At 40.9% G+C, this 27114-nt stretch overlaps 1 protein-coding gene across 2 annotated transcripts in view; it reads left to right on the top strand.

The window, feature by feature from the left end:
- VWA3B (von Willebrand factor A domain containing 3B) overlaps nt 1-27114 on the top strand; it is a 216163-nt gene that overhangs the window by 62309 nt on the left and 126740 nt on the right. For both annotated transcript variants that reach the window (XM_044263854.1, XM_044263855.1), the window contains exons 6-9: nt 7714-7904; nt 14918-15072; nt 21474-21612; nt 22684-22815. In XM_044263854.1, coding sequence (XP_044119789.1) covers nt 7714-7904; nt 14918-15072; nt 21474-21612; nt 22684-22815 — 617 coding nt within the window. The remainder of the gene's footprint in view (nt 1-7713; nt 7905-14917; nt 15073-21473; nt 21613-22683; nt 22816-27114) is intronic.

Raw genomic sequence — 27114 nt, forward strand, 5'->3', positions numbered from 1 at the left:
AGTGAATTAAGGACCAAATGTGAGACCTGAAGCCATGAAACTCCTGGAAGGAAACATAGGCAGTAATTTCTTTGACATCGACTGTAGAAACATTTTTCTAGATATGTCTTTTCTGGCAAGGGAAACAAAAGCAAAATTAAATTATTGGACTATGCTAAAATAAAAAAGTTTTTGCACAGTGGAGGAAACCATCAACAAAAAGGGAACCAACCTACTGAGTGAGAAAAGATATTTTGAAATGATACATCTGATAAGGGGTTAATATAAAAAATATATAAAGAATTTATACAACTCAACACATAAAAAAAATACCCAATTTGAAAATGGACAGAGGACCTGAAGATATTTTTCCAAAGAAGATATACAAAGGGCCCACAGACACATGAAAAGATGCTCAACACCAGTAATCATCAGGGAAATGCAAAGTAAAACCACAATGAAATATTACTTTGCACCCGACAGAATGGCTAGAATAAAAAAGGCAGGAAATAACAAGAGGATGTTAAAATAAAAAAACAAACAAACAAACAAAAAAGGAATCCTTGTGCACTGTTGGTTGGGATGCAAATTGTACAACCATTGTGGAAAACAGTATGGAGGTTCCTCAAAAAATTAAAAACATAACTGCTGTATAATCCAATAATTCCACTGCTGTGTATTTATCCAAGAAAACACTAATTCAAAAAGATACATGCCCCCTTTGTTTATTACAGCATTATTTTCAGTAGTCAAGATATGGAAGAGACCCAAATGTCCATCAATGGATGAAAGGCTAAAGAAGACATGGTGTATATACCAATGGAATATTAGTCAGCCATAAAAAATAATGAAATCTTGCCATTTGCAACAATATGAATTGGCTTAGATTGTTTAGTGCTGAGTGAAGTTAGTCAGTCAGAGAAAGACACATGTCATATAATTTTACTCATATATGAAACTTAAATAAAACAAAGAAAAAAGAGACAGACAAAAGCTGACTGGTGATTGCTAGAAAGGAGATTGGGGTGGGCGTAGGTGAAACACCTAAAGGGAATTAAGAGTACAGTTATCTTGGTGAACAACTATATAAAATAGTTGAATCCTATTGTACACTTGAAACTCCCGTAATACCATATATTATACTTGAATTTTAAGAAGTCCTTAAAAAGACTTAGGTTCACACAAAAACTAGTACATGAATGTGCATAGCATCATAATAGCCAAAAAACAAAAAAGTGGAAACAACTTAAATGTTTATTAAACTGATTAATAAAGAAGCAAATGCAGTCTATCCCTACAGTGGAATATTATGCAGCCATAATAAGTTATGTGGCATGGATACATGTGACAGCACAGATTAACTTTGAAAGCATTATGTTATTTGAAACAAACCAGACATAAAAAGCCATACTTAGTGTGTAGGTTGCTGTTTACATGAAGGGTCCAGAACAGACAAATCCATAGAGTAAACTCATGGTAGGGAGAGGGTAAGGGAAATGGGGAGTGACTTCTTTTTTTCTTTTTTCTTTTTTTCAAGATTTTATATATTTATTTGACAGAGAGATCACAAGTAGGCAGAGAAACAGGCAGAGAGAGAGGAGGAAGCAGGCTCCCTGCTGAGCAGACAGCCTGATGCGGGGCTTGATCCCAGGACCTGGGATCATGACCTGAGCCGAAGGCAGAGGCTTTAACCCACTGAGCCACCCAGGTGCCCCGGGGGAGTGACTTCTAATGAGCATAGGGTTTCTTTGTGGGGTGAGGAAGATGTGTTGGAATTAAATAGTAATGTTAGTTGCACAACCATGTAAATAAACTAAAAAGCACTTAACTGTGTACTTTTTTAAAAAGATTTTATTTATTTATATGACTGACAGAGATCACAAGTGGGCAAAGAGGCAGGCAGAGGGAGAGGGGGAAGCAGAGAGCCCGATGCGGAGCTCGATCCCAGGACCCTGAGGTCATGACGTGAGCCAAAGGCAGAGGCTTAACCCACTGAGCCACCCAGGTGCCCCTCAACTGTATTCTTTAAAAGTGTTAGTTGCATAGTATATGAATTATATCTCAAAAAACAAGTTTTTAAAGAATACATGAAATAAATAGGCTGATAATTACCCCCCCCCAAACTCTGGCATTGGTGATGCAGGATCAAAAAAGTGGCACTATTTTAATTTCCCTATGGAAGCAGATTCAGATTTCTTTGTTGGCTTCATCCCAGTATCCACACTCTGCTCTGTGGTTCCCATTATCACTACCATGTGACCCTCATGTTCTCAATCTAAAGTTTCCAAACTCTGCCAATCAGTCCTCTTCTCACTTTTAAATCTTGATATTCCACTTTATCCCAAGCATCTTGAATTGGTTTATCTTGCCACGTCATGCTATTTTTAAAGAAATAGTTGCCAGAGGTATAATTTGTTGCTTATGTCATGGATCCTTGACTATTTAGAGTTTATTTTAAATACTGTTGGAGATGAAGACACACTACAGTGTGGTTTTTGCAGTTCTTCTCTTGGAGTGCGTGCTCTGCCAGTGGTTTCTTCTCAGCCTCCGTGCAGGTCTGTCCCAGACTGACTGTTGCTCCTTATTTCTCAACAGCCAGTTGCAGACCCTGGAGTTTAAACTTTCTACCTTCAGCTGCCTCATTCACAGCCCACCTGTAAAGCAAGTATTTTTCTCAGTTTCCTTTTTTCAGTTAGGCAGAAGAGAAAGTAAGAGGAATGTGGAATGGTATCCTTGCGATGGCGTTAGCTCTTCTCCCATCTCCTGTCCACTGCTGGCGCTTTTTGGTCTTTATGTCTGCCTTTGCTCAATTTCCTTTCCCTCCTCCTTTCCCCCACTGAGGATTGTAAGAATTAGAGACCCTCAGGGTTGAAATAATTTTTCCACTAGTTGACAAACAAGTTGGGTAAACCATGGAACTCTTTTCCACAGAGATTTTGCTTTGATTTTTACCTGCATTAAAGAGAGAAGTAAAAATCAGTTAATGGTATTCCAGGGCCTAGAATTCATCCAAATTCTTTCCCATTGTATGCTAGTCCACTCAGGACTGACTCTACAACTGGCTATTTGACTTAGTGCCATATTAGAGATGTGACTTCAGTCATGTCACTACATCTTGTTCCTCGGCCCTCATGTGTATAACCCTTGGATCACTCAAGAGAACAGTTACCCAAACCTGCCTAGCAGGTCAGTTCTGTCGAATATGGTGGGTTACCATTCTCTTCCTCTGCCTCCCCTTTTCCCCTTTCTAGCTCCTGTGCAGTGCCGGGTAAATATGCTCAGCCCATGGTGCTTTCACAACTGTAGATGAACAGCCAATATCTGTCAGTCAGCAAGTACAGTGAGCAAAGTGTATGACTGCCGAGAGACAGGGTGCTCTCCTGAGCCATGCTGTAAACACGTCTTCTCAGTGCCCACCCCAGTGGGCTTCACTGTCTCACCTGCAGACAACCCTAGGCCCAACAGTTGCTGCCTGCTGACACGTGGCTGTCACTTGTCCTAACAGTTGCCACTTCTCTCTCTCTTTACCAGCTATCCTTAAATCATTCCTTTCTTCCTTCCTCCCCCACCTTCTTTCCCCCTCTCCCCCCTTCCTTCCCCTTTCCTCCCTTTCCTTCCCTTCTTTCTTCCCTCCCTGTCCCCCGTCCTCTCTTCCTTCCCTCCCACGCCCCATCCCCCGTCCTTCCCTTCTTTCATTGGACTCCACTTTTGGCTTCTTCTGAATCTTTGCTTTTCAACTACTTCACAGCATCCTTTGCCGTGTCACTTCCCATGGGGTAGCCAAGTGTTGGCTTAGTGTCTCATGACACTCACAATGACAGGGATGTTGGAAAATGTGTACCAAACTGTGGTCTGTCAGATAGAAGCCCTCCTAAATGTTTTATATGGAAAGGTTATAGGACTATAGAACTTTAGGAAATAATATTTATGCCTCTAACTATGGTGAGTCCCACTGCTGACTCCTCAGACAAGTCCTGTGAAAAAGAACCTGTTGAAACCATTTTCAGCCTCCCCAAATTTTTTGCTAAGAAACCATCTTTCTGACTAGGAGCCACTGACATGTAGGAGAAGCAAGGTTCATGGACCACAGTGTAAGAAACATTGAACTTGATGCTCTCTGAGGTTGGTTCCAGATCTAGAGCTCTAATTTATTCATTAGCTGATGGTCCTCTTGAGAGGCTCATGGATGTAACATGGCAGGAATGTGGTGCTGGACAAGCAGTCTTCAATGGAGGAGATGACCGTATTAATCAAGATTCTTCAGAGAAACAGAATCAACAGGGTGTGTGTGTGTGTGTGTGTGTGCGCAAAGAGAGAAAGAGGTTGAGACAGAGATGGATATATTTAAGGAATCGGCTCACATGAGTTTGGAAACTCCCAAGTCCAAACTCTGCGGGACACACCAGCCTGCCTTCATAAGCTGGTGTTGCGTTTCAGGTCCCAAGGCAGTTTGCTGTCAGAATTCTCTCTTTTTCAGAGGACTTCAGTCTTTTTCCTATTAAAGGCCTTTAAGTGAATGGAGGAGGCTGTATCATGGTATGGAGGGTAATATGTTTTACCCAAAGTCTACTGATTTAAATGTTCTCTCACCTAAAAATACCTTCACAGAAATATCTAGAACAGTCTTTGACCAAATATCTGGGTACTGTGGCCCAGCCAAGTCCACACATTAGATTAACTATCGCCATGGGAAGGGCAGTTATGGTGATAAGTCCTTGGTGGTCATGAGCCACTAGGGAACGACACCTTGAGGGGAGGAGTAGGCACAGATAAACAGTGCCCAATTTGTCTTTTTGCTATGGCCCTGGCTATAGCAGTGATGTTTCAAAAGCATTTGCCAGTAGGTCTTGCGCATTAAAACATGTTTTGAGATTGACAAGTAGGATGGAGACAACCAGACACATTAATTCTGTGGCACAGAGGTGATCTGCTGTGTGCTTCTCCTGCGAGTAACTGAGAGAAAATCTTTAGCAGTCTCTCACGTGGTGTAGGATGAGCTGAGTTCTCATTTCAGTGGTAAAGGAAGGTATTATACTAGGCTCTGTGGGCGAGGATTTATGTAACACTTTTAATTAAGATAACTCTAGGGGAATGGAAAGAACTCTTTAGTAAGTGACTCTAATGAGTGGATAACTCTTTTCCCCTCAACACCTGGGGAAGACAAGGCTCAGCCACTAATTGGTGTAATTAGCACTGCAAGTGGGCAGATTTCCCCCCTTTTCTCCTTTCTTCAGCTTTGGAGCACCTAGGCTCTCTGTTTTTGCATGCTTTGCTGCCCCTCCTTTCTTAAGTTCAGGTTGCTTTGGGGTTTTCCTTGATTCCCCTTTTCAGAGAGTAATTGGGAGCTTCAATCATGCCCCCAGGATGACTGTACTTGCCTGGTCCTGGGTGAAGCTAGGAGTCAAAAGTTAGTCTCTGGTTCTTTAAAATCCCTTGTTAGAATTGGCTTGATGTGTTTTTAGGAAGTCCTTTTGTGGTAAGCTTGAATTTATCATTGAGAAAAGGCTCTTGACTTTTTAAAAGAAGGCAACCGCAAAGCAGAGGAGAAACATATGCTGATTTGTGTGTTGCTATGGATATAATTGAATGAAAATTTTATTTCAGACTACACCTGTTAATCAGAAACAAGGGAGGAGAATAAAGTAGGAAGAAAGAGGAGTCAAAGGCTTAGAATGTAATTAACAATAATTGAGGAAAAATAGTCACTCAAAGGGTTTTTCCAAGGAGGCTGATCCCACTGACAAAAATGGCTCTCTTCTCTTTGCTGTTTCCCTGTGATGCAGGAGAACATGCAGGAGAACCTCAGGGATCAGAAACTCTGGGGAGCCTCTGATTTGAGCTCCCTGTATAGGGAAAGAAGAGGCTTTGTGCATCACACAGAAACCAACTGCTGGTAACTGGGGACAGTGCACAAAGGGGTTTTTGATGCCAGGATGGCTTAAAGTTCAAAAGCCAAAACCAAGCTTCTTTCAGAAGTCCTAGCTCTAGTTGGTCTGAGTGTATTATATAAAAGGTGTTCTATTAAAATCTGAGGATGTGGTTCACATGTAGCCTAACTTGGCAAATCCTTTACATACAGTTGAGAAATGGTTGACTCTAAAGTGTTTTATTTCTTGAAATCCTATTCTGATTTTATATACCCTTATATATAATAATAGACAAGTATGGGTAGTGTTTTTGTTTCCCTAATATGGAGTGCTCTTTTTTTTTTTTTGTTAAAAGTATAATTGAACTTGAATCTGTATGTGGTAGAGGCATAACTGATGGGATCACCAAATCATAATTTAGAAAGCTCTTTCCATGTTGCTGTAGTTGCAAAGCTTGGTTGCACAGTATAATCACCCATGAATCTTTGAAAAATTTCAATATCCAGACCATTAAAAAAAAATGGGTAGGGCCCAGGCATCAGTATTTTAAAAATTCAGAGAATTCCAGCATGCAGGGTTGAGAACAACTTATCTAAGTGGAAATGAACTTTGTAGGTCTGGTGGACCTAGTATGTAGTGGTACGTTGTTTAAAAAAAAAAACCATCTCTTTGCCCAGCACCCTCTGCTCGTCGTCCTGGAGCTCTGCTGGTCTCATTGGGACTAAAAGCTCAGGGTTCTTTCTGCCTTCCTTCCAGTGGCATTCAGATAAATGTTCGCCAGTCCACTCACTGCAGTAAAAAAGCTCTGATTTCCAGATTCTGTAAATACTCCAGTTTTACCCTACCAGTGTGCTACCATGGAGCATGGGGTTGGGAGGAATGGTGTGCAGTGTGGTGCAAGCCCACTCTAGACACCAGTGCCTCCTTCTCAACTTTAGATTTGCTCACCCCTTCTTCTGTGCCCACCCCCAGATACTCCTTTAGGTGGCACTAGTGGTTTGAGCCAATGAATACTTTTCTGTTACATGGTGTTCTGCTCAGCTAACAGAGCACCTCCCCCCTACTTAAAGAGTATAGATGACCTTTGGAAAACACCAAGGGAAGGTGTAGAAGGCTGGGACTATTTGGACAATTATCGTTCTGGTTGTACTTTAACCTGTGAGCCTGTCTACGGTAAGTTATAGATATAGCTCTAGGTGCTCGAGCTAACTGTAGGAGGTTACTGAGCCTGCTGAGTTGAGGTCCAGGCTCTAAATCAGAATAAATTCACCAAAGTTAACAGCAGAGCTCCTGGAAGGCAGCCTGCCAGTATTCTCTGGTTGATGGACTTCTACCTCAACACAAGTTACATGCCCCTAATTCTCATCCCCACTCACCACAAAGCACTTTCACATGACTTTTCTCACTGAATCCTTTCAACACACTTAGGAAGGCCAAGCAGACACTATCTTCAATCTGCAGGTGGAGAATTCTGCTGAAGCTCAGAGAGGTTAAGTGCTGTGACTCACCTAGGTTTGAGCAACTTAGCCAAGTCATAAGTGGTGGAGTCATGACTTGAATCCGAAACTTCTGACCCCAAGTTTAATGCTCTCCTGACACATGGCCTTGGTCTGTTAGCCATCTCCACAAACACATGGGGTAGGCAACTTAGGTAGAGAAGGAAGTAGGATGAAAAGCAGCAGATTCCTGCGTTCTGGTCTTGTGAACTAATTCTTTGCCAGTCCTGATTTGGAAAGCATGCTTCCGGAAATGAATGTGATCTGACAAAGAACATGTTCCAGCTCGGTAAATACTAAGTTGAGGGTGCAGTACAAATGACTTCTAGAATATGAGCTGCACTGATGAACTGTAATTCCAAAAATATCAGGAGCAACCTCTGTTGAGAACGAGTCAAACTTAGAGGACACCTGGGACTCCAAGAAGTGGCTTCAGAAATATGGCTTGAAAGCCCAGAAGCTGACCTTTTATGATGTCCTTGCTGACTGCTGCTTCCGCCATGCTGATGGAGTCATTGATGTGAAAGCCAAACCAGAGGATGAGTCCGTGCAGACCAGTGCGGTGAGTGAAGTGAACTGCTGGGCCAGGCTGTGGCTTCTCTTGATGTTCTGGCTGGGGAAGGCCTCCCTCAGATCAGAACCCGGGGCAAGACCAAGGTTGAGAGACAGCATGGAAGGAAACCAGCTTGGTTTCCCTGAAGGAAGATACCCTTGTGTTTTCCACCTTGCACATCTCTGAATGGTACGTGGGGGGTGTGGAGACCAAGTCTGGGAATGGTTTCTGAATGTAAGTGGATTATAAAGTAATCATACATAAACCAGGAGCTGGGTTTTTAGAAGTTCAGGCATTATGAGTCTCAGAATTATTCAGCCTTTACAAAGGAGAAGCCCTTTTTTCCCCCATATTGAATGGAAGAGAGAAACTGGTGGTGAAGACGCCCAAAGCAGGCATCTCTATGGTCCTCTTGGATTGTTACTTTCTTAAAGATGGATTAGTCTCGTGACTATGGGCAGCATATAGTGGATTCCCAGTAAATATAAACTCAAATCATCTAAGAGATTATAGCACTGGAAAGGTGTATATTTAAAACTTTTGAAAGGTATAGTTCCATTGTGTCAATAGGTCTGAAAGGAATAACAGCTTCTCAAAGTCCCGGACTCTGGCTCACAACTGAAGGATAATGAATGAGTGGCTCCTAAAACTTTAGCACGCAGTGCTAAAACTTTAAAACTTTAGTCAGTGGGTTTGAGGTGGGGCCCAGATGCTGCCAAGGCTGCTGGTCCAGAGGCCATACTTGGAGAAACACTGATGTTTAGACAGACTCAGAAAACTATCAAAAGTTTAGGATTATGGAAAGATGAGAAGGTACCATACTATGAAACAAAATCAGAATAAAGTGAATATTCTGTTTCTAAAACTGAAGGAACATTCTTTTAGAAGGTAATAAAGGCCCAGGTCCACATTATGAAGGGAAAACCCAAATGTGAGCAACAGAGCAGCTGTGCCAGTAAGGGCAGAGCCCAACAGGCTGCTGGAGAGGAAATCAAGGTCCTCAGATACACTGTCATTTTATGTGTTCTCCGAAGCTCCAATTCAGTGTCACCACTGAGATGTTTGTCAGTCCTACGGAGGTGAAACCCCAGTCTCTTTGCCACCCCTTAGACTGGCTGGCCGATGGGCTCAATAAGTCTTCCTGAGGAAAGGCCTTTCCTTGGGGGCTCCATCAGCCGCACCTGCAGTGTTTTAGCCCTATTGTTGCCATGTGTTTACAATCAACTACAAGGAGGACAGTGTAAAAACTGGATGAGAAAAATGCAGAATTGGGGCACTTGGGAGGCCCAGTTGGTTAAGTGTCCGACTCTTGATTTTGACTCAGGTCATGATCTCCATGTCGTGGACTGAACCCAGCAATGGACTCTACTCTGAGTATGGAGCCTGCTTAAGATTCTCTCTCTCCCTGTGCCACTTGCATTCTCTGACTCTCTCAAAAAAATAAATGTATAAAAAGGAAATGAAAAGAAAAAGAAAAACGCAAAATTGACGGAAGAGTTGTTTCCTGGCTTGTAGACCAGGATGCGGAGTAATTGCCATGTTGCAGGGAAATCTCATTTGTGGATTTCCTCCCCCAGCAGTTTTCTGATTTTGTAGTCATTATTCAGTAATGTTATTAGTTCAGGAAATTGTATGTAAGTAGATTTTCACTTTTAAAATATAATACATTAGGCCCTGAATATTTACAAATATCGGTGCCTGTCAGTTGAAACCTAGCTTACCACAAGCTGGTGATGTTGTGTCTTGTTCAAGCCTAAGACTGGTTTCTAAGGAGAAACCAGTCCCTCGTATCTAAGACTGGTTTCTCCTTATTCTTTCTTGACAATTTTGAATGAAATCTTACAGGGTGGTTTGCAGAGTCTGGCTTATAAATGAGGAATTTTACCTCAAATTTCTTTTGCTAAAAAATAATGGAGAAGTAGAAGTTGAGAAGTATACAGTACAGCTGTCTTCATTCACAGACATTGATGAATAAGGGAAAGTTTTATTTTCAGTATTTGGGGCTACATATCTGAACCTAGATTTACACCTAAATTTGTGATGTGTGTGAGGTAGGGAATAATGAATGTGTCAAATAAGTTGATTATTGAGGGTTCCCCCAGCCCCTTCAAACTTGTAATTATAAAAACTGGTTTGTAGGTATGGATCCAAGTACCTTGTTTACACTGAGAAATAAGTGACTAAGAAGGCCTTGCTCTGTGTTGTTTCTAAGACAGATGAACATGTATGAGGAGGAGACAAAAATGCATTTCCCATTAGAGGATTCAGGCAAAGTTGGGGGCACCCCTAAGTCACATTTCATTCATAAGTACTGATGCTGCTGGTGCACAAAGCCGGCCTTGATGTTCACAAACCCACCTAGTCACACCATTTATTCCTCTAACAGATACTTACTGAGCTTTTACTATGTGTCAGGCCGTGTAGTCTGGATTTGGCGTGAGAAGACCCCATGTAAATGCTACTTCTCCAGTTACTGATTATGAGATGCTGAGCAAATAATTTAACTGTTTTGAGTCTTACTTTCCACATCCGTAAAATGAGTGGTATGAAATCCAAATTTAAAAATGCATGTCTGGGCACAGGGCCTGGTTAGGAGATGTCCGGTAGATGCTACCTTCCTTCTTTTTATAGATTGCAAACATTCTGAATCAGAAATGAGCATTTATGGAATGCTTGGGTGCTTGATACATAAGGTGAATATTTGTGCTCTCTTAGCACCCACAAGAAGACAAAGTTAAGGGGCCTCTGAGAGGTTAGACCATGGGATGGCAGGGTTTGACCTCCTATCTGCTGGGCCCTCACACTGCACTTTTCCCATTCTGACACTCTGCTGTCTGCCACCTGCATTCACATACCATATGGTCTGGTGTGTTTCCATCTGGGAGCGCATAAGGCACAGTTGGAAAAGGCCGTGTGACAGGATGGAGAATAGGGAGAACTCTCGTGTGACAAAACATGGTAAGAATAAGAGAGAGGACGTCTTTCTCTTTCCATCTTTGTGTTGTGCCTGAGTTGTGGTTCCCCTGATGCCTGTCTTGGGAACATCAGAACTGATCTCATCTCAGTCACCACCAGACTTCTCAATTCTGATCCCTATGTGGCTCTGGCATCCCTTCTCTGAGCCTCCTCCATTCCTCCTTGCCTCCTAAATTCTCTCCACTCTACCCTCTGACACTAGAAGTCGTCAGTACACCCACAATAGCAAGTGCCCTGCAGTGTTCCCTTCGCCTGTTTGTCTGGGTTCTCTCTTGAGGACCTCAGAGGACCTCAGAGAGAGGTTTCTGTCCATTTGCCTTGGACCTGTGGGCAGCAGAGGTAGGTGGCTCATCCCTCATTGCTGTTTTTTGATCATTCTCCCTCCCTCTTCCCATGTCATCAGAAGGACACCCACGACACCCGCTGTGACTCACCTTTTCTGAGCCCCAGGTCATCCTAGAATGAAGATTATAGCTTCTGGCTTATGTCACTGGCTCTAGCCATTTTTAATGTCAATCGCATGAGAATGACCCTTCCCAGACTCTGACATTTCATTTCTCTGACCTCCTCTTCTCCAGTAACTTCCTCCTACACCTACTCTCTACCTCCCCTGCCGTAGGCATCTCCTTGACCTTATCATTACAAATAACACTGCCTCCATTATAACCCATATAATTCCAGAGGTCCACTTTCTGACCTCTTTTTTTAAGGTCATTTCCTCTACTACCCTAATTCCAATCTTTCAGCTCCATCAGGATTATACATTTTATTGTTTCTGCTCCCTGTTCTCTGTTCTCTTTATCCTTTTATCCCTCTCATACATGCTCAACTATTTTTCCTGTCTTACATTATTGTGCTCATCTGTGAAACCCCAACCCCCTGTTAAATTCAACTTAGCCTTTTCTGCCTTATAGACTGCATCAGAAGAAATCAGAGAAAAGCATAGCCACACTGCCTGGCTTCCCTTTAAATTCCTGACCTCTGACTTTACATGGATCTCTTGTGCTGCCCCCAGTCTTCCTGTGCTTTTCCGATCCACTTAGATGCCTATTCTAACGTCTGCACTTTTCTCCTCAGACTTCAAATATCTTCTCTCCTTTGCTCACTCTCAGCAAGTGACCCTGGATTCTCATTTTACTGAACTTGCAGTGAACATCCATGATCATCCACCTCATATGTACAAATCCCCCAGCATTTGCACCTATATGTTCTACCCTCATTTCTTTTAGGATGGTAGAATTGTCCTCAGTTTTGTCTAAGGTCTAAACCCCTCAATGTGTGCACTGATCCTTACTCCCCATTCACTCATTCTCCTCCTTTCTATATCACTGATATTATTCTCATTTCTGGATCTTTCCCACCAGCATGCAAACATCGTGTTCTTCCTCACATCTTAAAAATACAGTTTTGGGGGGCACCTGGGTGGCTTAGTCGGTTAAGCATCCAACTCTTAATTTCAGCTGAGGTCGTGATCTCAGGGTTGTGAGATGGAGCCCTGGATATGGAGCCTGCTTGAGATTCTCACTCCCTCTCTCCCTCTGCCCCTCCCCCGCTCCCTAGGTGCACTCTCTCTCTCAGCAAAGAACCCCCCAAAAGTTTCTTGACCCACGTGTTTATCTCTGGCTCTGCTTCATTTGTCTCATTCCTCTGCACCTCTTTAGAACACAGCGCCTCAGGAATTTTATGTGTATCCTGTCTCGTCTTGCAGTTTCCCTTGCCTTCATGAATGCACTCCAACTGAGCAAGACTCCCTCTCCATCAAAACCCACTCTTTCCAGGGATACATGAACTGCTAAATCCAGGGGTCAGTTCCCAGTCTCACTCTTACTTGACCTACTATCAACATATGATATAGTTGGTTACTTCTTTGAGCTTCTTTTGCTTGCAGAGTGCAGCACACTGTCCTGTTTTCCTCCTACTGACTTTTCTGTGTTGGTGTTCTTTGCTTCTTTCCCATGTCCTCAGCCTCTAAATGCTGAAGGGCCTCAAGGTACAGTCCTCAGACCTCTTCTCTCTCTGTAACCATTCTCTACATGATCTCATCTAGTCTGTGGCTTTTAATACTGGTGCATGCTGGTGACTTCCACATTTGAATCTCCAGCCCTGAGTCCTTCCCTCCATCTCCACCTGACTTCTTGCCATGTCACTGGGATGTCTGATAGGCCCCTTGAACCTAGCACATCAGGTACAGGTCCAGATCTTCCTCTTCAAGGCTACTCTTCCATAATCTTCCTCCTTTCAATTCATTGCAACTCTATTTTTATAGTTCTCCAGGCTGAAAACTATAGAGGCATTCCTTAAGTCCTCTCTTTTCTCTCATACCCACATCTGATCTCTCATTAAATGCTGTTAGTTCTATCTTCATAACATGTCTATAATCCGGAATCTGACCACTTCTCACCACTTTAAAACTACCCCCGGTCCATGCCACGTAACTGATCCCTGACCCCCTGCTTTTGCCCTTGACTCTTCACAGTCTCAGAGTAACCACAGTATCCTTTCCTTATTTATGTTTTAAGTCCACTCCATGCCTAGCATAGAGCCCAATGCAGAGCTTGAACTCAAACTCTGAGATTAAGACCTGAGCTTGATCAATCAAGAGTCGGACACTTATGACTGAGCCACCAAAGTGCCCTTTAAATGATATTTTAAGTATCCTTTAAATGATATTTTTATAAATTAAATTTTAAAATTATAAATAAAACTTAAAACTATAAATCGTGTCACTTGTCTAAGAGGGTAGGTCTTAAAATATATAAATCATCACAAGAAAAAAAATTGTGACTCTGTGGTGGTGTTACCTAAATTAATTATGGTAATCATTTTGTACTGTAGGCATATATCAAATCATATTGTATGTATAATATAATGTTATATGTCAGTCATATCTTAATTTTAAAAAATGTGTCACTTCTCATGTTAAAGCCCTTGGATAGTTCCTTTTTCACTCAGAGGAGAAGCCAGTCCCTTCCACTAGCAACTGGACTTTATGTAGTCTGCTTCTGGCCCTCCTCCTCATACTACTCTAGCTTCACTAACTCCTTACCTTAGCTCACTGTGTTTCAACTGCATCAGCCTTCCTAAACTGTTACAGACATGCCAGGCAGACTCTTACTCTTACCTCAGGGCTTTTGTACTTGCTGTGTCCTTAGACTTCCTCCTAGACTCCATATGGTCGCACTCCTTGTTCCTGATGGTCTCTGTTCTTATTTATTCTTCTTTTTAGGGCTTTATTTTTTCAGTTTTTAACTTCTTCATCCTCCCATCCCCTGTTCTCTTGTCTTCCATAGCATTTGTCATCATCTGACCTACTGTATAATTGTTTATTATCTGGCTCTTCCCCTGTAATGTGAGTTCTACAAAGGCAGGAATTTTGGTTTTTGTTTATGGATTATATTGCTGCTGCCTACAAGACTGTATTGCTGGTGGCTTGGAGTCATGCTTGATAAACTCATAAATCAGTTGTGTGAGCCCTTTGTGTGGGAAGCCATCGTCCTCAGACCAGTTTTATATGTACCAGTAGAGGGTGCTAGGTGTGGAATGGGGGTTCTTGGCTACTTTTCTTCATTTGGGGCTGGGAGTAATGATGGAAAGATGCTTTCTGTAAATCTCAAGTCCCACCTCCTCTAGATAGTCCTCCTGACCCTCTAGTCCATGAGGATGCTTTCATCTTTCCCAGATTTCCCAGGTATTATTGTCTCAACCCAGCATCTAGTACTCTGCCTTTGTGTGTGTGTGTGTGTGTGTGTGTGTGTGTGTGTGAGAGAGAGAGAGAGAGCGCGTGAGCGAGCATGTGGTTCCCTGCTGGAAACATCTTCTCTGAGCCTCAGATGGGATTGCACTGTCTTTCTGACCATGATGCCTGATATCTGACACAGGTCTCCACATAGAGCAGCCCTAGTGCATGTTTTGTTGAACCAACAGTTTAATGATTTTACCATGGGAGTGAGTGCTAAGAACTAAATAAATAAGGCAGAAATATGGGGTACCATCTGGAGATGGCTCTGAATGGTCTGAGTGGCTTCTGTCCTTTGTCTTTTCCTTAGGAGACCAACAAGAAGACAGTCCATGCAAAATACTGCCGTAGATTTGTCCATGCTCCCTGGAAGGATGGGAGCTTGGTCCACGTCTGCATTACCAAGGAGAAGTGTACATGGTACAGTGAGAGAATCCACACAATCCTTGCCCAGATTCAGAGAAGGTTGGTATATTTGCAGAAGGGTACAAGTGGTTTAGTCTCTCTTGAAATTCAAATCTGCTTGATCTCTTTGTAAAAGCTTAACCATGAGAAACAGGCAGTTAACATTGCTCAGTCAGGGTTGCCATCTGATTGATGGCTTGCTGGTGGCCTTGTTGTTAGCAATAAAGGGGGATGTTTGGATCCTCTTCCAAGCTGCCTTGGCGCCAGTACAGACTCTTAAAAACAGCAAACAAAGATGGTTATGTTGGTTGCACATCACTACAGGAGGCTCAGGAATGCTTCTGCTGATGTCTTGCATTTTTTTGTGGGCCATAGGTATACTGCAGATTGTATCATACCTGTCCTCTGTATTCTTGGATATTGTACTTCAACACAACTTTTAACAATGTGAGATATGTGAATACAATGGAATAATGTATATGCAGCTAAAAATAACTTCACGGACTCCCTCGCAACACTGCTGGTTCTTAAAGTCTTCCAGTGCTAATGCCTCTGACCTACTAATGCTGTGACCTCAGCTTCAGCCCCATGCGGATGATCTAACTTAATGCTTTCACCTCCCTGCTGCCAGAGGACAGCTTAGACCACCAAGATCAAATCCATTTAGGTGCATGGCGTCTGAGGTCAGATAGACCTGGATTCTAATACCAGCTCTGCCACTTGCTGTGTGACTCTGGGCGAGTTACTTAATGTCTTTACGCATCAGTTTCTTCCTTTTTAAAGTGGGAATAATAGTGCCATTTATAAATTGCTCTGTGGTTTAGATTAGATACCAAATCTAATGAGTATAGGCTAGTATCTAGCCTGCAGTAGTCACTTAAAACTGAGAGTTCCCTCCATCCTTTCATGTTTTCTGTTACAAAATCACCAGCAGCAGATCCCTGTCTGCTCTTCTATGAACTCTTTAGAGGGTTTGTATTTCAGGCCTGGGAAAAAGGATACTGTTTAAAAGACACTCTACTCAGTCCCTGCCAGGTCTCTTTGTCCCTCTCCACCCCCCGAGTTTCAAGGGTTGTTGGGAAATTCTCTCCCGTCTTCTGTTTTCTAGAAGTCTTTGTGGAGAGTTGGTACCAACTCATCACTGAGGCCACCTGGGCCTGGAGTTTTTCTTTGTGGGGAGGTTTTAATTATGTATTCAATTTCTTCTCATTTTGTAGAACTGATGTTAGTAACTGCTGTCATCTTTATTTTCAGTCTGCTGGAGGTTATCCATTTTCGTGATCTTTTCAAAGAACCAGCTTCTGGTTTCAGTGTTTTTTTTCTCTGTATAGTTTTAACTTTCTGTGCCACTTTATTATTTCCTTCTTTCTTATTACTTTGGGTTTAAGTTTCTTAAGATGGATGCTCAGATCACTGATTTGAGACCTTTCTAATATAAGCATTTAAATTTTCTTCTGATATTGCTTTAGCTGCCTCTCACAAATTATTCACTTAAAAATATTTTTGAATTTCCCTTATAATTTCTTTTCTTTCTTTCTTTTCTTTTTTTTTTTTTTTGGACCTAGACTATCCCTTATAATTTCTTGTTTAAGCAAACGTTATTTAGAAATATGTTTACTTTTCAAGTACTTGTGGATTTTCCTGATAGCTTTTCATTTCTCTATGGACAGAGAGATACTATATGATTTCAATTCTTATAGAGATCTGTTTTGTGACCCAGAATATGAAGAAACGCTACACGTTCTGCTTTTGTTGGGTGGAGTGTACTATAAATATCTCAGTTGAAGTTGGCTGATAGTTTGTTTCGGTCTTCTATATTATTACTGATTTCTTGTTGAATTGTTCTACAAATGTTGAGAAAAGAGTGTTTAAAATCTCTAGCTGTGGTTGTGGATTTGCCCATTATTTTTTCAATTCTGTCATTTTTTTTCCTTCATGTAATTTTTAACTCTATTACTAGGTGCATGACATTTAGGGTTATCATGTCCTCTTGATGAAGCAGCTCCTAAAATGTCCCTTTTTATCTCTGGCAGTATTCCTTGTCCTGAAATCTGCTTTGTCCAACATCAATAGAGCCACTACAACTTGCTTTTGATCATTTTCTGCATGTTTTATCTTTTTTCCATTTGTTTAATCTTTACCTGTTTGTTGTGTCTTATATTGAAATAGGTTTCTTATAGACAGAATATATATATATATTGTTTTGTAAATCCAATCTGACCACCTCTGCCCTTTTTTTTAAACTCCATATGGTTCTCAGAAACAAACAAACAAACAGACAAGCAAACAAAGATAAATGTAGGGAGTTAAAAAAACATGATAGCCAGAATACACTATTCAGTATATACTGAATAGTGTATTCACCTGGGTGGCTTCATTGACTAAGCATCTGTCTTCAGCTCAGCTTATGATCCCAGAGTCTTGGGATTGAGTCCCGTATCAGGCTTCTTGCTCAGTGGGAAGCCTGCCTCTCCCACCTGCTTGTGCTCCCTCTGCTTGTGCCTCCCCACCGACAAACAAATAAATAAATAAATAAAATCTTTTTTTTTTTTTTTAAAGATTTTATTTATTTATTTGACAGATAGAGATCACAAGTAGGCAGAGAGGCAGGCACAGAGAGAGAGGAGGAAGCAGGCTCCCCGCCGAGCAGAGAGCCCGATGCGGGACTCGATCCCAGAACCCCGAGACCATGACCCGAGCCGAAGGCAGCGGCTTAACCCACTGAGCCACCCAGGCGCCTTTTAAAAAAACCCCTATTCAGTGGGAAAGTTGTAAGATGAATGCAGTCTCTCAAAAAGCAGAACACAAGCATTCTAGGGTTGATGTTAGCATACATGCATACATACAAATAGATAGCTTATGGACATACAAAAAATGAAGGGGAGATCTCACAAGACCAATGTTTCCAAACCAAAAGAAAGTTGCCAGGAATGTCTAGAAAGTGGGTAATAAAGACCCATCCAGGATACATCATCACAAAATTTTAAATATTAGAGATAAGATATTCTAAAAGCTACCATTTATTCCCCAACCCCCCATTGGGTTTGTTTTCATTTGTTTCTTTTTATCTTTTGGTCATCTTCAGCCATTTTCCCCACCTTGCCTCTTGCAACCACCAATCTGCTTGTTCTTTGTATCTATGAACTCATTTTTTGTTTTCATTTTATTTGCTTTAGATCCCACATATAAGAAAGATGATGTCTTTCTCTGACTTACCTCACTTAGTATATTGCCTTCAAGGTTCATGTGTTGAAAATGGCAAGATTTCATTCTTTCTTTGGCTGAATTATATATATATAGATATGTCACATCTTCTTTATCCATTCATCTATTAATGGATACTTGGGTTGTTTCCCTATCTTGGCTGTTGTAAATAATGCTACAGTAAACAAACATAGGGGTGCATATATCTTTTTGAGTTAGTGTTTTCTTTTTGGATAAGTACCCAGAAGCAGAATTCTGGATTGTGTGGTTTTTCAATTTTTTTCTTAATATTTATTTGTTTGTTTATTTTAGAGAGAGCATGCACAAGCATGAGGGATAGAGAAAGAGAGAGAATCTGAGGCAGACTCCATGCTGAGCTCAGCATAGAGTCTGACATAGGTCTTGGTCTCATGACCCTGAGATCATGACCTAGTGAAAACCAAGAGCTGGATGCTTAACCAACTGTGCCACCCAGGAGCCCCTTCTATTTTTAATTTTTGAGAAACCTCCATACTCTTTTCCACAGTAGCTGTACCAATTTACATTCTCACCAACATGCATGAGGGGTTCCCTTTTTTCCACATCCTGGCCAACACTTATTATATCTTGTCATTTTGATAATAGGTGTTTCTAATCTCTGCCTTTTGATTGGAGTATTAAGATCATTTCCATTGGGGCGCTTGGGTAGCTCAGTGAGTTAAGCGTCTACTTTCAGCTCTGGTCATGATCCCAGGGTCCTGGGAGCGAGCCCCACATTGGTCTCCCTGCTCTGAAGGGAGTCTGCTTCTCTCTCTGCCCCTCCCACTCTCTCTTTCTCTGTCAAATAAAAAAAATAAAATCTTTTAAAGAAAAGATCATTTCCATTTAATGTGATTATTTATTTGGTTGTATTTAAATTTAAGATCTTGCTACTTGTTTTTTGTCTCACTGGTTCTTTGTTCCCTTTGTACTCTTCTACCTTCTTTTGTTGGAGCATTTTTATGATTGCATTTAATCTTGACTGTTAGCTTATAAACTCTGTTTGTTTTGTTTTGTTGTGTGTATGTTAGCTTTAGCATTTATAGTATATCTTTAAGTTGCCACAGTCTACTTTCAAATAATATTTCACTTCATCACTTCATATCATATATGATATGATATTTTCATATCATAAAAATCTTAACAACTTCCATTGCCTCTTCTGTCTTTTATTTTGTTGTCCTACACTTTATTTCCATATACGATAAACCCATAATACATTATAAACAATCAACTGTCATATAAATAGACTTAAAATGAGAATTAATGTATTTTGTATTTGTCCACATATTTGATATTTCTGTGGCTCTTTATTGTTTTGTATAGATCCTAATGGAGGTCTGTTGGTAATGAATTACCTCAGGTGTTTTAGTCTGAAAGACTAATTTACTTCCTGTTTTGAAAGAGTTTTTTTGTTTTGCTTTATATAGAATTGTGGGTTTACAGTTTTATAATTTTAGTACTTTAAAAATATTTCTTCATTGTCCTTTGGCTTGCTTGATTTGATGAAAACTATTATTTTATCTTGTCTCTGGGTGCTTTTTTTATCTTTATTGTTAGATTTCAAATTATATATTATGGAATGCGTTGGTGGTTTTTATTTTTTCATTTTTCTTCTGTTTAGGTTCTTTGAGCTTGTATATATGGGTTTATTGTTTTACCAAAATTGGAAACATTTGGCCATATTTCTTCAAATATTTTTTCTGTTTCCGTCTTTCTTCTTCTGTCTTTTCTATCTATATATATGTTGGACTCCTTGCTATTGTTCCTTGTGTTGCTTATTCTCTGCTGGTTTTTTTAAGGCTTTTTTCCCTCTCTGTTTCATTTTAAATTGCTTCCTATCACAATGTCTATCTTAAGGTTCCCTGATCTGCTAGTGTAGTGTCTGTTAATACCATATAGTGTATTTTTCATTTTGGTAATGCATATCTTTGTATTTTCCATTTCTGTCCTTGTTCTGCTTATACTTTACTTTGCTGAACATACGGATTGTGTTTATAATAGCTGTGTAACATCCCTTTCTACTAATTCCAGCATTTGTGTTATTTTAGGGTCTGTTTCTGTTGATCTGTTTTTCTTCTGGTTATGGGTCATATTTTCCTGCTTGTTTACATGGCTGGTAATTTTTTACTGGAATGCAGACATTTTGAATTTGAAGTTCTTGGGTACTGAGTTTTGCTATATTTTAAAATACATGTCCTGTGATGCAGTTATGTTTCTTGGAAACACTGGGGCTTACTTTTAAGAGCAAGTGAGGTCTAGGGCAGCCTTTAGTCCAGGGCTAATTTGGTTCTACTACTAAAGCAGTATCCTTATGAGGACTTAATGTCCTATGTATTAAGGAGGTTTCCCACTCTGGTTGTTTGGAACATGAAGTAACCCTGTGTTAACTCTGAGGTGTTGGTCTACTTACTGTTATGGTGATTTGTTCCTCAGCTTTCAGAGTTTCTTCACATGCATACCCTGATCATTACTTAGCCAAAATCTTTAGGGCACTCTCTGCAGATGGCCAGAGCCCATTCTCTTCCCCTTTTTTCCCCTCTCTTTCTCCATCCCTCTCCACTCTCTCTGCTTCAATACAGCAACCTCTCCTTCAGTATTTTGCCCTACAAATTGTAGTTGCCTAGCCTTGGTAAACTCTGAAGTCACTTTCAAATATTTTTTTTCATTTGCCCTGCCCCCTCCTCCTGTTCTTGGCTGAGGATGTGAACTTAATTTACATCCTGTTGTGGTGCCTCAGTCCCAATCACAGAAGTAGTCCTGCTCATACAACTGTCTGATGCTAAGTTATTAGAGGGATCTGGGGTTGCTTGATATTGTCCAAAAGCTTCAGTGAAGTTTCCGGAATGTGCTGACCTGACTAACTTGACTGTAGTTAGCAGAGTTAAAAGAACAAATGGTCTGAAGTCATAGCTGAGGGATTCAAACTATCAGATGACAGGAAGTAGTTTACTTTTGGCTTTGGAACCCAGTATTGGATTTATTTTTCTGTCCTGTTGATTTTCCTAGCTGTTTTGGATTGATGATGGAGAAGTAGAGGGGGCTGGTGATCAGGGAGCCAGCCCAAATATAGGATTTTCCACAGAAAACCCTCCAAGTGAGTAATCCACTCACAGAAGATTGTGCATAAGCAATACAGCACAGCTTGACCTCTATAGATGTATTATTAAGTTCTTAGGAAGATTGCCGATACTGCCCGCAGGCTCTAAAAATTCACTTCCAACCTTTTTCTTGCCTAGGATTAAGTGGCTACAGGATAGAAGTCAATTCCTCTTTGGGAAAGTACCCAGTGATTGCGTCTATGTCCTCATTGATACATCTCACTCAATGAAGAGCAAAGTGGACTTGGTGAAGGACAAGATCATCCAGTTTATAGAGGTTCGATGGGGCTATCAGGTGCATGGGTGTGGGGACCTTTGTGTCGTGAACACATCTACAGCAGCCTTCACCTGCACTGGTTATGAGAGGTGCACAGGCAAGGTCGGCACCCAGATGTCCACAGGAGAGCCACTTTAGAGAAAAGCTCCCTTTTGCCACTTAGAGAATCATCAGTTCTTTGCAAGCAGACCCGTCCTGCAGCATGGTCCTTTCTATAACCTGTGGGTTGCTAAGGGAGTTTCAGTGTCCGCTGCTTCACGTTTCCTCTGTCCTGAAACCTGTGGTGTGCACACATCTCCATTGTTTCCCGGATGCTCTGTCACCACAGCATTTTTATTTTAATCTCCAGTATTAGCAGTGTTGCATGTGGTGGCCCCAAAAAACTGATGTGTGGGAGGAGTGCAGGCTGGTGGTTAGGAGCTTCCAGGTCTTAGTCCATCTGTGCTGCCTCTGACTGGTGTGACCTGAAGCAGACTGCTTTCCTCACTCCGAGTCCCCACACCTCCAGATGGGTACCCTGGTGCTGTCACTAATTAGTGGTGTTGATGGGAGTGTTACCACAGAAGATCATTGTGGGGGATGTTCACAAGGCCAAAATACAGGTTTTAATTTGACAAACCTCTGTTGGAGAAATATGGGCTGGTAGAAGGCAAGTGAATAGATGTGTAACTAAATAAAGCCTTCATGAAACATGATAAGTGAAACGATGACACCATTTTGGATTTCTCTTCCTTAAGCAGGTTCCATTTACTGGAAGTATGTGGTATACCATCAATGCTACTATTAAAGACAACAACATTTAATGTTATATTGTATAGAAAAACTTATGCATGTGTGTGACAATATATAAAATATTCATACATATATACATTTGTAAAGGTGTACTCCAAACTGTGTAAATTTTGTTTAAATGTTTTTTGTATTAGAAAAGATTTTCTCTTTATAATGTAATTTTTAGCTTCTAGAACTGAAAATAGGTATCATCGTGATTAAAATTTATCAAACTATGACCTGTCCTAACCTTATCTTACATCTGAGTGGTGTTGTGGTTAAATAATAATTCTCTTACAGGAACAGCTGAAATATAAAAGAAAATTCAATTTTGTGCAGTTTGACGCCCAAGCAGTTGCTTGGCAGGAAAAACTTGTTGAAGTCAATGAAGATAATTTGAGAGGGGCTCAGTCCTGGGTTAGAGACATTCAGGTAAGAAAGATGGAGGCTAGGTCTGGGGGAAGAAGCCTGACTTGATCACCTACTAAATTAATCATGCCATGGAAATTCTTTTTTTTTTTTAAGATTTTATTTATTTGATACTCAAAGACCACAAGTAGGCAGAGAGGCAGGCAGGGAGAGAGGAGGAAGCAGGCTCCCTGCTGAGAAGAGAGCCCGATGTGGGGCTCGATCCCAGGACCCTGGGATCACAACCGGAGCGAAGGCAGAGGCTTTAACCCACTGAGCCACCCAGGCGCCCCAATTCTTGACAAAGGGCTCTGGGTGTCAAGATGGCAGGGTTTCACACACTCATTTTCTTTACAATGGTCACATTAATCTAAACTCATGAGTCACTATCTTAACATTTAGATAAGACTTTGTTCATAACACACCTTTTCCAGAGCTGCCCTTGGCTCAGATCTCAGCCCCTTTATGTAGATAAATTTCAAAATTTATTTTTTTTGTACTAGAACCTTCCAATTTGATCTTTCTGAAACCTCATTATTGTTTCAAATAATAGTGTATTGCAGCTATTTTAAGCTATGGATTTTGTTCCAAAGTAGTGAACTGGTGGAAACACACCAGTGTTCTGGCGAGAAGCTAGAGAGGGCAGCAGCAAGATACATTGAGAAAGTGAAATACATTCTTCAGGCCTGCCTTTTACTTGGAGAACTTTAAAGCTACCCCTCTTGGCATTTACACACATTTACATTTAGACTACTAGGAAGGAATTTCCTTTCATTAAATTTTTTCTTGTCTTGATCTTTTCTTAATTTTTTAAAAAGTTACTTTTCCAGAACCATAAAGCATTCTAGATACTTGAGATATGCTAAAATTGAAACTAAGGGCTCTTCTCAAGAAGTCAGATGTTGATCACAGACATCTTTTTTTTTTTTCCAATTTATTTATTTTCAGAAAAACATTATTCATTATTTTTTCACCACACCCAGTGCTCCATGCAAGCCATGTCCTCTATAATACCCACCACCTGGTACCCCAACCACTTCAAACCCCTCAGATTGTTTTTCAGAGTCCATAGTCTCTCATGGTTCACCTCCCCTTCCAATTTACCCAAATTCCCTACTCCTCTCTAACGCCCCTTGTCCTCCATGCTATTTGATCACAGACATCTTTAAAATAGTTCAGTACCTGAGTTTAAATTAAGTCCCAGATTTGGGGCACCTGGGTGGCTCAGAGGGTTAAGTCTCTGCCTTTGGCTCAGGTCACAATCTCCGGGTCCTGGGATCAAGCCCTACATTCGGCTCTCTGCTTATCATGGAGCCTGCTTCCCCCTCTTTCTCTGCCTGCCTCTCTGTGTACTTGTGATCTCTCTCTCTGTGTCAAATATATAAAATCTTTAAAAAAAAAAAGTTCGCATATTTGACAAGGAGCCATGAATGGACACTAGTGGGTCTCCTTGAATATTGAAAATTTCTTGTGCTGTCATTGGGATATACCAGAGTTCCCTTGGGATTGGTTTTTTTAAAAATGGGAGAATGAAGACGTATATTCTTTAAGAAATAATGATGCCTATAAGATCTTGATCTAACTGGCTATCTTACCCTGGGAAGAATATTCAATTCATACTCAATCTGATACATTTCCAGGATTAACCAGTGAAGTTACTTGAGATAAATGCTCCCTCCTTTTATAGACCATATGTAATAGTTAATTCAGAGCCCACTAATTTAGGGTTTGTTATGACAAGATATTATATACATAATATCATTAGATAAAAACATTAATGGGTGCTGCTTTATACAAAAATCACTAATGAATAGAACCAGCCATCTAAATGGCTAAAACTCCAAGTGTGATTCTGTTCTCTTCAAAAATCTTCACTGAAGGTCTCTTTCTTGCTTACTGAATGTGCAAAATTTATTTTCAAGATGACCAGATTTCTCTATATTCTTTTGACTGGCTTGGCTCAGGAATCAACCCAGTGAATTCAGGACTAACCACTCAGGTGTTCCAACACTGCCATGTGCTGGTGTCAAAGTGGTAGTTTCTCAAGGAGGCATAGCCAGTACTAAGGTCAGAGGAGCACAAGCTGGGACAGAGTCTGCCCAGTAGTTGGGAATAGGGTCTGGCCCAAGGCTCCTGGACCAGGAGGCATTAATTCCTAACTGTCTTTTCTGTGATTCTCAGTCTGGCTTTCTCCTAGCTTTTCTACCATCTTTTCAACATTCTCTGAACAGTGGGCTTGTCAACAAGACTATTGAGATGAGGCTCAGAGAGAAGAGTTGTACTATTTACCATCTGAGCTACATTTATGATGCCCAAATGTTGAAGGAGTTTTTTGGTGTTTTTTTTTTAAACCTTTTTAATTTGAAATAATTTTAGTTTTTTAAAAAATTATTTATATTAACATATAATGTATTTTTTGCCCCAGAGGTACAAGTTTGTGAATCATCAGGCTTACACACTTCACAGCACTCACCATATCACATGCCCTCCCCAATGTCCATAGCCCCTGCACCCTCTCCACACCCTCCTCCCCTCAGCAGTCCTCCATTTGTTGCATGAGATTAAGAGTCTCTTATGGTTTGTCTCCCTCCTGATCCCATCTTGTTTCATTTTTTCCTTCCCTTCCCTCTAAACCCCCACACTGCCTTTCAAATTCCTCTTATCAGGGAGATCATACGATAATTGTCTTTCTCTCTTTCTCTGATTGACTTATTTCACTCAGCATAATACCCTCTGGTTCCATCCACATCGTTGCAATGGCAAGATTTCATTTCTTTTGATGGCTGCATAGTATTCCATTGTAAATATATACCACATCTTCTTTATCCATTCATCTGTTGGTGGACATCTAGGTTCTTTCCATAGTTTGGCTATTATGGACATTGCTGCTATAAACATTCGGGTGCACATGCCCCTTCGGGTCACTACATTTGTCTTTAAGGTAAATACCCAGTATTGCAATTACTGGGTTGTATGGTAGCTCTATTTTCAACTTTGTGAGGAACCTCCATGTTGTTTTCCAGAGTGGCTGCACCAGCTTGCATTCCTACCAAGGGTGTAGGAGGGTTCTTCTTTCTCTGCATTCCCTCCAACATCTCTCATTTCCTGACTTGTTAATTTTAGCCATTCTGGCTGGTGTGAGATGGTATCTCATTGTGGTTTTGATTTCTATTTCCCTGATGCTGAGTGATGTTGAGCACTTTTTCATGTGTCTGTTGGTCATCGGGATGTCTTCTTTTCAGAAATGTCTGTTCATGTTCTCTGCCCATTTCTCTTTTTTTTAATTTTTTATTTCTTTTCAGCATAACAGTATTCATTGTTTTTGCACCACATGCATGCAATTCGTGCCCTCTCTAATACCCAACACCTGGTTCCCCCAACCTCCCACCCCCCCCCCCGCCCCTTCAAAGCCCTCAGATTGTTTTTCAAGAGTCCATAGTCTCTCATGGTTCACCTCCCCTTCCAATTTCCCTCAATTCCCTTCTCCTCTCCATCTCCCCTTGTCCTCCATGTTATTTGTTATACTACACAAATAAGTGAAACCATATGATAATTGACTCTCTCTGCTTGACTTATTTCACTCAGCATAATCTCTTCCAGTCCTGTCCATGTTGCTACAAAAGTTGGGTATTCATCCTTTCTGATGGAGGCATTAATACTCCATAATGTATATGGACCACATCTTCCTTATCCAGAATGAGAACCTCAGGTTGAGACCTGATTTAGGACCAAGGATGTGATCTAATCTGGAGAATGTTCCATGAGCACTAGAGAAGAATGTGTATTCTATTGCTTTGGGATGGAATGTTCTGAATATATCTGTGATGGCCATCTGGTCCATTGTGTCATTTAAGGCCTTTTTTCCTTGTGGATCTTTTGCTTGGATGACCTATCCATTTCAGTGAGGTGAGTGTTAAAGTCCCCTACTATTATTGTATTATTATTGATGTATTTCTTTGATTTTGTTATTAATTGGTTTATATAGTTGGCTGCTCCCATGTTAGGGGCATAGGTATTTAAAATTGTTAGATCTTCTTGTGGGACAGACCCTTCAAGTAAGATATAGTGTTCTTCTGCATTTCTTATTATAGTTTTTGGCTTAAAATTTATCATTTATCTGATAAAAAGATTGCCACCCCAGCTTTCTTTTGATGTCCATTAGCATGGTAAATTGTTTTCCACCCCCTCACTTTAAATCTGGAGGTGTCTTTGGGTCTAAAATGAATTTCTTGTAAACAGCATATTATTGGGTTTTGGTTTTTTATCCATTCTGATGCCCTTTGTGTTTTGATTGGGGCATTTAGCCCATTTACATTCAGGGTA

This window comes from Neovison vison, chromosome 8 (genome assembly GCF_020171115.1).
Source record: "Neovison vison isolate M4711 chromosome 8, ASM_NN_V1, whole genome shotgun sequence".
NCBI classification, from domain to species: Eukaryota; Metazoa; Chordata; class Mammalia; order Carnivora; family Mustelidae; genus Neogale; species Neogale vison.